Raw genomic sequence first — 17,657 nt, 5'->3', positions numbered from 1 at the left:
CTCAAACCACCAAAAAAAAGGATGTAAAAGGGGATGAAAACATTTTTGGTGAATAGAATTGAGAATGGAGAGGGATGGCAATAAGAAGAAAATTCCAATGAAATTGCACAGTGAAGAGATTTCCCTTGAATATCTTATTCTATTCTCTTTGGCCGATTTACCCCCATCTTACTAGTGAATATCATCAGTGAGCTTTCTTGCATACAGAGATCTTACTAAAAAGCTCCTTTCGTTAGCGCTTAGGCCGGTATTGTACACATCCAGCAAGTTCTAAGGCTGCCAAGTAACTAAAGTGGAAAACTGGATGTAGGTCTATCCACAAAAGTTGCCTGTCAAAGAATATTCTATTTGCGCATATTTTCCCCACTACTCCACAGAATTTCCCCTTCTTTCGGCGAAAAAGAGATGGCAAATTTTCCGGGTGAAAATTTTCACAGAACTGTGGGTGGGAACGAGTGTATTTCACGATGAATTCTTTTCACTTTCGTCCACGGCGCATTCAACTATTTGGTCTCATTAAAAAATTCATAATTACCATGGATTTTTCCCCACAGAGTGTGTGGAGAGCTTTTGTTCCAAGTGAGTCCCATCAATGCTCAAGGAATATAGGTCATATAGTTTCGCATTAATTCTCACCGAGATTCCTGCTCTTTTGATTTTTTTTATCGAATGCAGAATAAAGGATTGAGAAAATAATAGTGATATGCATTGTTAGACAAAAAAAAACTGTTTCACTGGGAAGTAAGAAAATTTTAATGAACTACAGTGAATGTATCAAGAGATCGTAAATTTTGTGATTAGTTAAAACACAAATCATTTTCAAATAGATCGAAAATCACCACGAAATTCTGAACAAATAAATTATATATCATTGTATGTGTAGGGCTACATGGTAACTCTCCATGATACTCCCTTTCGTCTTTTAAGAATAATTAAATATCTGTTAGGTAGTGTAAAAGATAATATCAGAAAATTAGATTTTGATACCAATGTTTAAACATATTCCGCGATAATCTATAAAACTTACACATAAGCACTTGGATTAGCAATTCTTGTATAGTCTACGTATTTCCATAGTGTTACAAAAATCGCTAATAAAGGTGATGAGAAAGTTACGGCAATTGCTGATCAAAGCGACGGAATAGCACAGTTGCTGATACAAACTACAGTAAATGTTTATAATATTGCGATTATTTTCTGTTCGGACTTTTAAAATAAATAAAAACAAGAAGTATACTTTACATAAAACATAAAAACATAAATATTTTGTAGATAAATAAAATAATTTGAATTTTTATATATTTACATATTAAACAAAGTTGTTAAATTCAGATATTCTGCATTTATACACTTGTTAATTCACTGAGAGAAACCCGAAAAAGTTAAAATAACATTCCGGAAATGTTAATTTAACCCTGCATATTGATTCGAAATCGGCGTAAATATTACTCCTTTTAGGTGTATTATGGGTTAAAGTTACCCTTTTTCATGTTAATTTTACACTTAGAAGGCTGTAAAATTAACATTAAAAAATGTTGATATATTTTTACACCTAAAAAGTGTTAAAGTTACGAGGAAAAAAAGTTAATCGCACCCTCTTTTTTTCTCAGTGTTGTTATAATTTCTAACATATTACCAATTGAATCTCTGTAAGGTAAAGTGCCCTCAAGCCGACCGGTTTCTCAATTCGACCAGTAGAGTTATTTATTCAATTTATTTATATTTGCACTAATATTAATTTGGCGTATGATCTAACATTAATAGATTAATTATTTCATAAATAAATACGAATCAGTGACAATTTTATAGAAATTCACCATCAAACATTTAAATATTGACCACCGGTCGAGTCGAGGATCCGGTCGGCTCGAGGGCACTTTACCTTATTTGGTTTATTAATGGGTTATATAGGTAAGTTTTAAAACATACTCTATTAGACATCATCGACGAGATTATTCAGAGTAGATTAATACGAAGTCAAAAAAACAATATAATTTCTATCAGCAGATGATATGAACTCGTACTTGAACGAAGGATTATTTTTCTTGACCACAGTTTAAGGTAACTTAACCAAATTTCGACCAGCTTGCAATTTCGGTCACTTCTCTTGTTCCTCAAATTTCCATAAATTTTTAGTTTTCGGATACTCTAGATATTATACTATGCAAAAAAACAGGACCAGAAAGGAAAGGAAAACCGGAAGGGCAAGGAACCTAGGACTCAAGGTGTCCGAAATATTACCCAAAGCCATGCCTATATTTTTATTCATTTTAAAATACTTTAAGAATGATTTTAGAGAAAACAAAGACGATAAACTATCTAGGGGAAAGTGCTCATGCTTTGCACGGTCCCAAGCTTCATAATTAGGATTTTTTTTCCCAAATTTCAGAATAAATATGACTTGGCAATATATTTTAAAAACCGGACACTTTCACCTAGTTATAAAATATGGACGCGATGAGTCACATTTATTGAAAAATTTAGAAAAAAATAGTCATTATGAAGGTTGAGACCGTGCAAGGCATAAGCAATTTCCCCTGCAAGGTTCTAAACAACACTCATTAAAAAGAATTAACAAAAAATCAATTTATATTGAAAATATTACATTATAAACTTAAGACTTTGGCGCTTGCATGTAACTATGCCGAAATTTCGAACACTTACCCTACACGCAGAGAAATTATGCTCTAGATTCAATCGCAAAATGGGATAATTTTGGGATTGAAAAGGCTCCAATACCATTTTGCGATTGAATTCAATCCCATTTTGTGATTGAATTTTAGAGCATATTGTGATTGATTTTATCCCATTTTTGCGATAGATTTTTCGAAAATATTATGATAGATTTGATCGCATTTTGGGATTGATTCTATCCCATTGTGAGATTGAAATGGCTCCAATCACATTTGGTGATTGAATCCATCCCATTATGCGATTGAATTTTCGAAAATATTTCGAATAGATTTATCCCACAATGCGATCAATTTTATACCATAATGCGATCAAATATATCGCATCATGGGATTGATTTTATCGCATTTTCAGATTGATTCTATCGCATTACAGGATTGTTTTTATCGCATTATGGGATTGTTTTTATCCCATTTTGGGATTGTTTTTATCGCACTATGGGATTATTTTTATCCCATTTTGGGATTGTTTTTATCGCATAATGGAATTGTTTTTATCCCATTTTGGGATTGTTTTTATTCCAAAATGCTATTGAATCTATCCCAAAATGTGATTGATTTTATCACATCGTGAGATTGATTCTATCGCATTATGGGATTGTTTTTATCGCATTATGGGATTGTTTTTTATCACATTATGGTATTGTTTTTATCCCATTATGGGATTGTTTTTTATCACATTATGGGATTGTTTTTATCCCATTTTATGATTGTTTTTATCCCACTTTGGGATTATTTTTATCACATTATGGGATTGTTTTTATCGCATTTTAAGATTGTTTTTATCGTATTATGGGATTGTTTTTAAGGTATTCCGATATATATTTTATCCCATTTTGGTATTGATTTCATCCCATTTTGCTATTGATTTCTGCTATGTTCATCCAGCCAGGCATTCACATTTTTTTTCGCTCCGACCAAGATTGGATTTCCAAAAATCAATCACATTATGGGATAAATTCAATCGCACTGGTTTCTAAAATTCCATCTCAAAATGCGATGAAAACAATCCCATTTGTTCCTAAAATGTGGATTTCTAAAAATCAATCACATTAGGGGATAAAATCAATCACATTGTTTCTAAAATTCAATCCCATTTCTCCTGGATTCAAGAAATTTTAGGATATTTTTGAGATAAAAATCGTGGGATTGAAACAATCCCATGGGGATTGAATCTGGATACTTGGAAATTTCTCTGCGTGTAGATTTCATGAATTTAAATAGTCTGAAAACTAGTACAGGTACAGATTCACAGGGTGATTGATTTCGTCAAAGTGCATTGCTAGATTTCCAAAGTGAGAGAAGTATTAATAAATCTCTACATATTGCGTAATTTGCTCATCCTTGTGGTTACATCCGGCCCTAAACAGAACTAGATGCCAAATGGTTTGAGATAATGATCATGGATCATCACGGAACCCCCAATTTAATATCACTTTAGCGTTATTAAGTTAAGAATGTCGTATGTGCCCTATCAATTCTTTCTCCACTAAAAGCCCATCCGTGCGTTTCGTCTCCTCAAAATGAAACTGTTCTAACTGCATTTTCTTTGTATCTGCAAGCGTAGCAATCGATGCTTCATGGTGCTTGCTTCATTAGCAATAAATGCTAATACAAAATTAATTGCACTTAGGACAGTTTCATTTTGAGGAGACGGTTTGTCAAAAACAAACAGCTTTCCATAGGGTATTTCGGGTATTTCTCCACCAATACTGTCACTTTACTGTTCTACTCTGAGAAAAATAGTTTTTAAAAGAATGTCAAAAGTTGGTCGTCACTCCATGTAATTAACCAAAAAATTTAGTGACCCATTTTCCAACCAACTTTTTTGCAAAAGGAAGTCAATTTTGTGGAAAATGAGCACTTTCCAAGGGCTTCCAGTTTCAGTGTCGCTGTGTCACTCAGAATTGCCAAATGGCAGAAGAAATATTAATTCACAGAATTATTTTGCAAAGTGGTGGTAGTTTTCGCATGTTTCTCAATAATTATAATAGTGGAAATTGGGAGGAAAAGCTCTTCCGGTAGAGATTTGTGTTGTGATTCGGAAAAAGACAAAGTGCCGACAGAAATTAAATGAAATTTTAGCAGTGTTTTGCAGGAAAATTGCTCAAATTATTTATTTGGAAAATTAAATTTTGTGGTTCAAAGGACTTGCTCAAGTCTCTGGAGTGTTGTGTGCTAAATATTTTGTATCCAAAAGACTTCAATACTGAAATATTTAAAGATTTGTTCGCGAGGTTGCATCCCCAGTGCAAAAGTTTTTGACATGTCGGATGGTTCACTTATCAATAATCCGACGGCTTAAATTCTTACAAATATTAGTCTTGGAAAATTGAAAAAAAACTGGAAAAATTTTCCAAAAAGTTAATAATAATAGCAAGCGTGAAAAATTTATTGTGGAAAAAATGTGTATAGTCGTAGTGAAATTAAAACTGTTAAGTGCAATTGGCTTTTTCATTAATATTTCGAGTACGTCGATTTTGTGTCTATACGGCAAACAAGAACACTAGATGGCGCAGCTATCGTGTTCAGTTGTAGGCAAAATTTTGTAAAAAATTGCATAAGGTGGGCAATAATTTGCAAAAATACACCCAAATGAAAATATTTACACCCAATTGCAAATTTTTCGATTAATTTACAGCTGATCTCCAAAATCAATCAATTTTTGCATCCAAATGCAAATTTTTGAAAACTATTATTTTCAGAGTAGGAATGCCGATAATAATGGAATTCTGATTTTTTATTAATTTCTTTTTGAGGAGGGTTACTTGGATCCTTGTAGATAATTTATCGTCTTTCTTTTCTCTAATGGCCTCTACACATTGGGAGCAATTTCTGTCAAAAATTGCTTTTTTGAAGGAAATTCCCTGCAGCGTTGTAGAGGGAAACGTCAAATTTCTGTCAAAAACGCAATTTTTGACGAAAATTGCTCCCAATGTGTAGACGCCTTAAAATCGTTCTTAATACATTTTAAAAATTGAATAAAAATATAGACATGGGTAATATTTTGGCCACCCTGATTTTCGTAGTTCTTCACCCTTTTGGAATTCTTTCAAAGCCTTTTTCACATCTTCTCGCTCGTAGCAGCGATAGTTTTATGTTGTTTTTTGCATTGTATAATATTTAGTGTATAAAAAAACTAAAAATTTATGGAAATTTGAGGAACAAAAAAAAGTGGTCGAAATTGCAAGCTGGCCGAAATTTCGTACAGTTACCCAATTCAAAGAGTTAATCCAGAATTTTAAATAATTTAGCCGCTTGGACGAAGTTATACTTAAATAAAAAGTGTAATCAAGAAAAAGAATCCTTCGTTCAAGTACGAGTTATCATCTGCTGATAGAAAATATTTTGATTTTTGAGTTCGGCCTTTAAGTCAAGAGGATGGTTGGATAGCTCTGCCGGATCAGATGGACAAACAGTGTGACATAATTTCACAGAAATCGTCTGAATCACGAAGATATGTTGATAAAAGTGGTCCCCGAAAAGTGAAAGAAGGAAACTTTGGGTGGCCAAAAAATCGTGGAATTTATGTCTTGCTCTTTTGGTAGGTTTTAAGGAAAAAAAAATCAAGATAGATTACAACGCCACTATAAAAGAGAACTTTTGCGAGCTTTGCACAATGTTTTATGGGAAAACTTTTAATGTTCATGTGTCTTGATTAAAACCACTTGTCGGTATGATGAAAAATTCAATTTCGAAAGCTCTAAAAAGAACTTACTGAAAAAAAAACACTATATCTACACCCTCTAGTCTGAGCAAAAACTCCAAGTAAGAGAAAAAAATGTACAAAAGGAGGTGGAAAATATTTGCTTCGAGGCACCAGAAATATCTTCTCGACAGTATTTTTCCATTTCAAATAATGAAAACTCCACGAGAAGAAATATAAGCAAATGAATTTTTAATCCATCATGAATTAATGAAAATTAAAATTATTATATCTTGAGAAATATATTTCAGTAATAAAACCATTCTTGACAAATAATATGTCACGTAAATCTAATTAAGAGTAATTACTGCAGTCATTTGAAATTTTAATAATAAATTAGTTGCTTTCATTGCAAATGGCTTTTCCGCGCAATTTCCTGAATTTTCTCAAAATATAAATGTAACACAATCTTTCAAAATTATATCTGAAAGGATATTAAATTTTCTGCACAATTTAATTCATACAATTGTTATGAGTAATGCAGACATTGCAAACAATAATTATATGCTGGGATGCAATTAATTTTTTTTTTTGAAGAAATAATTAAATTTGAGAGAAAGTAGAAAATGAATAAATAAGTATCTTTTCCCAGCAACAGAAAAACAATTTAATTTTGAAGTTTTAACATTGTGTTATTTGTTTAAATGTTTGTTATATATTTGGCTGAGATTGAAGGAATTTAATTCATCGAGCTTAAAAAATGTTCTTGCTTAATGTATAATGGTTTTGAGGATCGAATATACAGCACAATATTTAAAAATATTTTTTTAAAGGTCTTCAATAGAAAGAATAATTCTTGCAATACGATAAAAAAAGGTTTGGAAAGGCGTCACATAACTTAGACGCTATATCTTGAAAGTACTTTCGCATTATTTACCGTTTACTGGTTCACAATTGAATAGATCTAATCACTCAAAAAATCGCCCAAAATAGCTTAGGAGTAATATAATTGAATGTCGGAAAAATTAGTTATCGGTTATGAACCGGTTTATTACCGATTCAGAACCTATTGAAACTGGTTCAATTTTATCGGAAATTCCAAGATCGTTCCATTGTGTCTAATATATGATACCATTCGGTTGACAAATACGCCCTCTAGAGCTTTTGTAAGCTTTGACCTTGAAAAACCGTTATTGTTGTTAAATATTATTCAACAGGATACATTGGGAACAATTTTCGTCAAATACATTTTTGACAGAATTTTAACGTTTTCACCTATAGCAATGCAGACGATTTCCTAAAAAAAAAACAGGGGTGGAATGATAACTTTTCGATACTATCGAATCGATAGTATCGATAAATCTGTATCTCCTAAATTAAGTGAATGTTGACTTTTTACGCATTGTTAGACCATTTATTGGGACACTCTCAAAAGAATCTGACTGTTGGTAAATATCTGTACCAGCTACAAAACGTGCAGCTATCGTTTACATTTTTGAGAATCGACAGTCGATACTATCGAAAATAAGTTATCATGTCGCCCCAGTTTTTGTTGGAAATTGCTCTCAATGTGTAAGGCCTAAAGACAAAATGTCTGCCTGGACAACTTTTAAAACATATCTAAAACTGAAAAAAAAACGATCACGTTTTCGACCAATTTAAAAGAACATGGAACGGAGGGGGAGGGGAGGAGAAGGGGGAAAATGAAGAGCATGTTAATGGCCCCAGGGTCGGCATATGAGGGTCCCTCGAAGGTCTCAAATCTCTATCTGTAACCGTTTGGGCTCTAGACGTGTAACCGCTAGGTACACAGACACATAGACGAACAGATGGACAAACAACGTGGCGTCACAAAACCTCGAAACTTCGCAAGAAGTTGTTATAAACTCAATATCGAGGGATTATACTGCTCTCTCTGTGGAGTTCAAGCAATAAAAAAAAATGTCATCGAACTCATAACTTCGATTCTATAACTCAAAAGAACGATCGCATCATTTACTGCTTAAGTGCAGAATCACTTAAGCAGAAATAAAACGAAAATGCGATAAATGGTGAGCAGAAAAAACTGCACGATTAATTTCTCTTACAGTTTTTTTGCTCATCGATTATCGAATTTTCGTTTTATTTCCTCAATTTTCTAATATTATTTTCACTTAGTGCCACCGATTATGAGATAAGGTAATACGGTAATTGAGACGCTCAGAGCAGAAGTGGTCTCCTTTGCATGCATTTCTCTATTAAAACAGTCCACTTCTGCTCTGAGCGTCTCAATTGATAATTTGCGTAAGCATTGCAATGAAAATGAGTAAATTAACGAAATACGGTGAGGCTACGGCGATCATTTTATTGACAATGTGATTCTGCCCTAAGCTGTTTACTACTTCACAAACAATTTTTATCAATTCATAAATTACTCAAAAGATCAACCAAAGTAGCTGAAGTGTAATAGAAATGATTTTCGGAGAAAAATTACTTATTGGTTCACTACCGGTTCATTACCGCTTAAGAACCGATTAAAACCGGTTCAAACTTGCCTGAAATTCCAAAACTCTTTCAATAAGCCGAAACATGACAACATTCGTTTGACAAATACGCTCTTTGCGTTGCGGCCTTCTTCACCTTTGACCTTCAAAAGTTGTTATCAGGAATGATTCAACGGTTTTTTCGGATATAGACAAAATATCCGTCTAGGTGATTTCTAAAAAAAAATACATGGTTTTATAGGGGAAGGAGAGGGGTCGGGAAGAAACTAGCTGCAGTTTATTTGGAAATAGCTACGGGCACGTATCGGCATTTTTGCGTCTACGAGAAGTCCTGGGTGAATATTAAACCACGGACCACCCTATAAAACTCGTGTCTTCTGGGTAAGGAGGCCTGTGACCTCAGGTTTGCACCCTGTTTCATAGTATACTACTTTTCAGAAAATGGCATTGGGTATGGCAAACCTACCACGACGACAACGACACTTCAGAAAATAGCTAAGTGGAATGTAAAAAAGGCCATGCAAGTCATTGTAAAGAGGGAGCTACCTCGAGGAAAACCCGGGATAAGATCATTTTGAAAGAATTTCAGGGTCTTGTCTTGGAGCACCTTGAGATTGACTGCAAATGTCTTTCTGATGTGGTGGAGGATCGACAGACGACAGCTGCTAGCCTGGGTGTCTTCTAAACCCGCGACCCCGTTTTGGGCTAAGCGGTTAAAACAAAATGAATGAATACTTCCATTACCCCAAGTAATGTATATCTTTGTGAGATATCTTAGTCAAATCTTGAGAAATTTTAAATATTCTGATAACTTTTCCGAAGATTAAAAGTAGCATATTGAGCTAATTCTAAATTAGTTTATTTTTGAAGAATTTTTGGGATTTAATAGCCCAATTTTAATTTTGAAAAATCGGTTAGGATAATCAATATCGGTCAAAAATTAGAAAATTATGTTTGAAATTATAGTCGGACGCACCTTATTTTACAAATTTATAGAAGATACTTTTTCATATAGTTTAATAGAAGTTTTATTTACAAGTTTAAAGTGAAGAAAAATTATTAGTAAAATACTTGATACAAATCATACAAATGATATCACTTTGAACAGTAAAATTATTTGTAAAATAGTTCCTCCTCTTCATAAATCACTTTTTTATTAATCGCATCGTCACATTTAAATTTTGGCAACTACACTATTGGATAATAATTGCTCAAACTAAATCCATTAATGTATCTGCATTATGGAAGTTACCAACAAAAATTCCCTTAGGGAGTGTCTTTTGAATGAACCGAAAACACTACTAAATAATGATCAATTCCAGGAGATGCTATTCAGCAAGTTTAGGTATATTATAGTGAATTTACGGTAAGAATATAACGTGCATGTGACTTCAATATAATTGATATCCCCAAATACCCCCATAACAGGATGAAAGTTTGTGCAAGCAACAGGAAATGTGTTTGTAGACTTAAAATTTATGGCCTGAATGGAAACTTCACTTCCGAAAATGGTCAGAGAAAAGTGCATAGATATTACTTTTCTTTTACCATAAAAGATATGCTGGCTTTTACCCCCCAAAAAAGTGTTATATTATACTTTGAACTGCAGCCAAATTTTCTGCTTTCCAGAGTTAAATGGGATTTTCCTCTTTTGGGTTTCTTTTTGGGGGAGGAAATTCATAATATAAATATGTAAATTTTTGGACTTACCCATATCGTCAATTATTGGAGCCATACGGAGGGTGACACCCACCAGTAAGAGGCACATTACCAAAAGAAGACAAGCCGTTGCGATGATAGTCCATCTGGCCCTCTTTGGAAGGTCATCCGGATCGATTACCTTTTGAGAGAAAAGGATTAGGATTTCTTAAGATTTTGTTTTTAACTTGTGATTCCTGTGATTCTTTATAATTTTATTTTTTAAGTGTTGTTGCCTTTTCATTCTGATGAGATTTTTAATAATAATTCTCAATCATAAAGAAATTCAGAAAGTAGGGGAAAGGGACCCATGTTTCGTAATGACTAAATTTTTCCAATGTTTCTGAATAAATATGACTCCGCAATATATTTTAAAAACTGAGCACTTAGCCTAGATTTTAAAAGTTTTAAAATGATTGCGATGGGTCACATTTATTAAGAAACATAGGAAAGAAATTGTCATTACGAAACTTGGAATTCTAACATGGGTACTTTCCAAGGTATTTGGACCTTATCATTTCACACAACAAATCATAACATTGCTCTATCAGGTACGACGCATCGGGAGGGGAAGTGATTTGGTGACGTCAGTGTAAATCGAGCGAATCGAGAATTTACAGTGTAGCAATTGTTCCATTTGTCGTCAGTTAACTTGCTAAGCTATTTTTCTTTCTCTGTTCGTGAATAAAATGTGCAAATTGGTGGAAATTTTGTGCAGGAATGGCTACCATCAGGATATTAAACGATAAAGGTGAGTTGTAAAGAGTGGAAAAGATCAAAACCATCAAGTGATAATGTTTTTTTTGTTCAGGAAATCCAGAGAAAAGTGGCTAAAGGAGTGTTTGTGTTGCGGCTGTGATTCTTCACAATCAACAGCCAATCCAGCAAGTCCAGGATCATGAGGAAGCTGGTGGTATTCCTCCAAGGCCACCCCAACAGGAAGGTTCAAAAGTGGAAGCTGCGATAAAGCAAATTCTGTGAGAAATAAGCATAAGAAAATCTCCTATTTGCCAATAATTTCTCCCGGAAAGAAGACTTTCACAGTCTAATAAATTTTTGATCAAATGGGCAGATTCGAAGATCTATTGGACTTCGAGGAAGGAGTAGGAAGGTATGATCTTAAATAAATCAATTTTCTGTAAATCATAGTGAATAAATTTGCGAAAATTTGTACAAAAGAAGTGTATATTTTTTTTTCTTTTCTAATATATTCTTTCTATCTTTGCAGATTTCCTCAAACTACTTTCAAATATTTCAATTTAAACCCACCAAATACTGCAAAAATCAGCAAAGAATATTTTCAAAATTTCAACACTCTGTATTAAAATTTATTTAGTATTTTCCTGAGTGATTGCTAAGGAAAGAGTTAAAAGTGATCGATCATGCTCATCACCAAAATAATCAAGATAATCCTTAGAAATAAACGGAAATAAATCACCAAGGAAATAATTTTAGAAAGATGAAAGATCTCAATAAATTAATTCACATAGCAGATAAAAGTAATTTAAGACTTGTGAAATTGTTAATTTTCAAAAAGGAGCAATTTTTGTAGTCTGATTTCAAAAACTGTTTCTAATATTTTCTAGTTTTAGGCTACACCAACATATTTTTGTATTCAATAATTTTTATATTAAAAAATATAGGAGTTTAATATCATAATTTTCTTTAAATAAAAGTTTCTGTAATCGAAATTTGTAAAATGGAATAAACTTTTGCAAAAAAAATTGAATAGTGATATGAAATAAAGAATCCACAGTCTTTTACTTCAGCAGCAGTAATAGTAAGTTAACTCTTTCGTCTCTTTTGGGACTCTGAGTACCCAAAGCAGCATATGAATGTTCTGTGAAAAACAATGTTTTTAATTATTCAAAACTGATAAAAATTTATTTTCTTGTGGATGATTACAAACTATAAGGATGTCTAAATGTAAGATATTTTTTGTAGGACCTCAATTAATTCCTGAGCTTAGATATTTTTGATTAAAAAATGGTGAAATTGGCTTGCAGCATTTTTTAATGAAAAATATCTAAGCTCAGGAATTAATTAAGGTTCTACAAAAAATATCTTACATTTGGACATCCTTATAGTTTGTAATCATCCACAAGAATAGAATTTTTATCAGTTCTGAATAATTTAAAAACATTGTTTTTCACAGAACATTCATATGCTGCTTTGGGTACTCAGAGTCCCAAAAGAGACGAAAGAGTTAACTTACTATTACTGCTGCTGAAGTAAAAGACTGTGGATTCTTTATTTCATATCACTATTCAATTTTTTTTGCAAAAGTTTATTCCATTTTACAAATTTCGATTACAGAAACTTTTATTTAAAGAAAATTATGATATTAAACTCCTATATTTTTTAATATAAAAATTATTGAATACAAAAATATGTTGGTGTAGCCTAAAACTAGAAAATATTAGAAACAGTTTTTGAAATCAGACTACAAAAATTGCTCCTTTTTGAAAATTAACAATTTCACAAGTCTTAAATTACTTTTATCTGCTATGTGAATTAATTTATTGAGATCTTTCATCTTTCTAAAATTATTTCCTTGGTGATTTATTTCCGTTTATTTCTAAGGATTATCTTGATTATTTTGGTGATGAGCATGATCGATCACTTTTAACTCTTTCCTTAGCAATCACTCAGGAAAATACTAAATAAATTTTAATACAGAGTGTTGAAATTTTGAAAATATTCTTTGCTGATTTTTGCAGTATTTGGTGGGTTTAAATTGAAATATTTGAAAGTAGTTTGAGGAAATCTGCAAAGATAGAAAGAATATATTAGAAAAGAAAAAAAATATACACTTCTTTTGTACAAATTTTCGCAAATTTATTCACTATGATTTACAGAAAATTGATTTATTTAAGATCATACCTTCCTACTCCTTCCTCGAAGTTCAATAGATCTTCGAATCTACCCATTTGATCAAAAATTTATTAGACTGTGAAAGTCTTCTTTCCGGGAGAAATTATTGGCAAATAGGAGATTTTCTTATGCTTATTTCTCACAGAATTTGCTTTATCGCAGCTTCCACTTTTGAACCTTCCTGTTGGGGTGGCCTTGGAGGAATACCACCAGCTTCCTCATGATCCTGGACTTGCTGGATTGGCTGTTGATTGTGAAGAATCACAGCCGCAACACAAACACTCCTTTAGCCACTTTTCTCTGGATTTCCTGAACAAAAAAAACATTATCACTTGATGGTTTTGATCTTTTCCACTCTTTACAACTCACCTTTATCGTTTAATATCCTGATGGTAGCCATTCCTGCACAAAATTTCCACCAATTTGCACATTTTATTCACGAACAGAGAAAGAAAAATAGCTTAGCAAGTTAACTGACGACAAATGGAACAATTGCTACACTGTAAATTCTCGATTCGCTCGATTTACACTGACGTCACCAAATCACTTCCCCTCCCGATGCGTCGTACCTGATAGAGCAATGTTATGATTTGTTGTGTGAAATGATAAGGTCCAAATACCTTGGGTACTTTCCCCTTCTCGTCTGAAACAATCTTCCACTCAAACAATATTGCGAAACGTTATATTCAGATCTAAGCTTCAGGTCTAAAAGATTTATATTCTCTAATTTCTTATCAAGTAAGTTACGTTTTTTTTTGGGATGTTATTTTAATTTAGAATTAAAATATTAGGGTCAAAATGTCTTGGTTTTTTAGGATTGCGAGACATTGTGGAATTGGCTTAAACTTCAAAGTTTGAAAGTCGTATAAAATTTATCTACATGGCTTAACTGCTCTGATTTCTCAGCAAGTGAAAAATCTTTAATCAAGATTATAGGTATGCTTAAGGCAATTGGCCTATAAAACTTTGAGAAATCTTTGCAATTGGTTGTTGTTTAGAAATTTGATACCATTAGGAACTGGGTTAAGCCTGTAATATAAGGCCGATTTTTTGTCGATATGCAAAAAAAGATTATTTCTGAGCTTACATAACTATGATGTATGCGAGCGATAAACCGAGAAGTAAATATTAACTAGCAAACGCTTCGATAGGCTTATGTTGGGTGATCTTGTCATCTGGTTAGGATGATCCAGCCTACAAAGTATCGATAGTGTAGGCTATGCCACCAGCTTACTGAGAATGTTGAATTGGAGAAAAAACGCGTAACATAAAGCTTGGTTAAAATTAAATGTGGGTATCCCTTACAGATACCCCATTCCTTTTAAGTGATAACTGAAAACGTTCGGTAGTATATATTACGGTTGCGAAGATACACAAGATGGAATTGGAAAGAAGCAATAAAACTCTGCACAAAAACATATAAAAACCGGTGTAGTCGGACTCCAAGTAAGTTAAAATGATCAATTTGCCGATATCAACAAATGACACGTATTCATGAACTATAAGGTGAACTGAAGTATAGAAAATTTGGGCTTTGCTAACGCTAACGTTGGGGGGGATCAGTAAGTAACAGCCCAAGCGACCCAAGAAGGATCCGTGTAAGAACTGTCACGGTCAGCTGCGAATAAGCGATTCTTCGTAAATAAGCAGTCCGATCATGAGCTAAATGATGGGTTGTGCAATTCATGCCCAAAAAAGTCCTAGAGGCAACAGAAGGTCTCTTCTAACTTGTAGCTTTACGGTTCTTTCTTAAGGATACCAAAATAAAGCTCTAACGAATAAAGAAAGATAGACTGACTAGTTGCAGTGTCTGGATCTGTTTTAGGATCACCTTTATATTTAAAAAAAAAGTGTACAAAACCTGAATGGACTTTCAACAACACTAGAACCACCAAGTACTGCAAGGAAAATTTCTGAAGTGCGTTTAAATTATCCCTGGTACTCCTATCTGGGAATGATTAGAAAGTACGATGCGAATTATTAAACCATGTGGAAAATCCTTGAAAAAGAGGGTATACGTCTTACTGTGAAGTAAATATCTAAACCGGCCATTGAAGTAGAATTTGGTAATAAGAAATAAACGCACAGGACTTCAGTGCAAATTTCTGCAATCAAAAGTTTGGCATTGTAGCTGGAAGTTGTGACGTCCCAGCCTTGTTAAAGTTCGTGTTGACTGAGGAATTTGTGAAGTAGGTTGTGATTTGGCATAGGATATGCAGACCTGGACACAATATGCAGTCTATCGTCACATCTTCAACAATAACGTCAAATCTTCGAAGAATGTTTGGACAAACGAATTTTACCGTTCCTTATATCAACACATGGGCAAGGTTATGTTTTGGCTTGATTTGGCTAGTTTTTACTACTCAAAGTCTATTTCAGAATTGCAGCTCAATTATAAATCAAAATAATTGAACTCTCCAAATTATCCTGAGCTTCTATTCATTCAAAAATTCTAGGTGTCAGAAAGTGACGTTCGATAAGGTGCGGAACAATCAAAAACGGTTAATAAATGCGTTCAATATTAAAGAAATATGCTGTTTTATGGCCTTTACATACCAGAGAAATTCATGTCCATATTGAAGCAAATTCCCTACGCTTGTGCAGGAAAAACCCTTCAATATGGACATAAATTTCTCTAGTGTGTAGAGGACATTAGTGTCAACTCCACCAATGTAGCATTTTATTTGTTTTTTTTTTTAAGTTCTATCTATCTTGCGTTTTTCTGCAACTGGATGATGAATTTATCTGAAATTATCTCCAATTGTTCATCATAGAATTGTAAGCAATATATATAGTGCCAAAAGATTTTGGTTCCCACTACTACAAGGGATGTCCAGATTTACTTTTAGCCAGGCTTTATTTGATTAATGATAAACGTTTTATAGTTAGCAATACCTAATACAAACAATTGGTTGTAACGCCGATTAATTCAGTTAATATTATATAAACGAGAAATCCAGAAAATGTTTGTAATTTTCTGTTGAATTTTGCTTGATAATAAAACAATGACAACAGTTACCAGCCCCAGTTGCGGGAGAATACAGTGCCACCACGCGGAGAAAAAGGTTACCATTGTAAGTAATTTCTGTGATTTTTTTGTCTTATTTTGTAATAAATATATTTTTTCGTAAAAGTAAAACCGTTAAACTTTTGATAGATAGAAATGCATGAAGGCTTTCATTAATATTTTGCTTATACACAACAAAATGAAAACAATCAAATATCAGAGAAAAACGTGAACTTAATTCAAAGTAGAATTAAGTAAAGTAGTAATAATTTTTCTATAAGGACCCTCCCTTAAAATTCATTCTGCATGTCGCTTAAAGCTCTCAAAGTGCTAAGAATAAATTTACACCTCGCAATTTAAGACCAACAAGACACGCAGAGACGGTCCCCGAGGACGTCACATATGTACAATTCAACCATCACTTTTGTGCTTTCATGCGTCAACTTTCGGCTGCTTCACTTAAATATTTCATTCAGCCACATTATACCGGAAATGCTGGTTTAGTCTTCATCCATCATCATATCAAATGAGCCAAACCAAATTATTATTCTATATCTCTAATGCTTTCTAGGCTCACAAGAGCGACATTATGAATTACAAAAAAGCCACAATATGAATTTTCAGACTGTTATAACTCACTTTTACACTCTGGTCATCCAGATCGTGCACCAAAATTTTTCTCCTTTTGTGCCTTTTCTTCTTGCAGTGTTTATGATGTCTGGAAAGATAGTTAAATTAATTATTCCTTCTATTGAATTTCCTTATTAAATTATTGGAGAAAAATAGCTTCTTTAGCACCAATTCAATAAATGAATGGTGTGCCAAATTCATTGTGAATTATACACCCTGATTTAAGTGGTTTAAATTCCGTATATTTCGGTTTTTAGTCGTCTTTCAACACAATTTCAATTCAATTAATTTAAGAACTTCTACAGTATTCTCTAAAAAGCATGGAAGCAATATGGAATTTAGAAATTTGCAATTGAGTTGAAAGAAATTAGTTAGGAGAACTTATTCTTGATGTATAATATTATCTATACCAATTTTATGATAGAGTCTTAAAGTATTTAAATCAATATCCTACATTTTGTATGAAAACCTGAAATAATCCGATTCAAGCATTTCAGTATTTCAAAGACCTTTCTAACAAACTCAAATTTATCCCAATAGGTTGAGAAGAAGACTCTGTAAAGCCTTTTTAAAAAATGATATGAGAATTGATTAAAGATCATTTCCACGAAGATTTCAAGTCCCAC

General features: G+C 33.0%; 1 protein-coding gene across 1 annotated transcript in view; it reads right to left on the bottom strand.

Moving 5' to 3' along the window:
• Nucleotides 1-10,030: 10,030 nt before the first annotated feature.
• The window catches only part of LOC129801044 (uncharacterized), a 73,180-nt gene continuing 65,553 nt past the window's right edge, over nt 10,031-17,657 (bottom strand). The window contains exons 6-8 of the mRNA XM_055845803.1: nt 17,041-17,119; nt 10,530-10,659; nt 10,031-10,053 (exon numbers count right to left, since the gene is read on the bottom strand). Of these exons, the coding sequence (XP_055701778.1) occupies nt 10,031-10,053; nt 10,530-10,659; nt 17,041-17,119 (232 nt within the window). The remainder of the gene's footprint in view (nt 10,054-10,529; nt 10,660-17,040; nt 17,120-17,657) is intronic.

This window comes from Phlebotomus papatasi, chromosome 2, assembly GCF_024763615.1.
Source record: "Phlebotomus papatasi isolate M1 chromosome 2, Ppap_2.1, whole genome shotgun sequence".
Taxonomy (NCBI): Eukaryota; Metazoa; Arthropoda; class Insecta; order Diptera; family Psychodidae; genus Phlebotomus; species Phlebotomus papatasi.
This window is presented reverse-complemented; position numbering and strand designations above follow the sequence as displayed.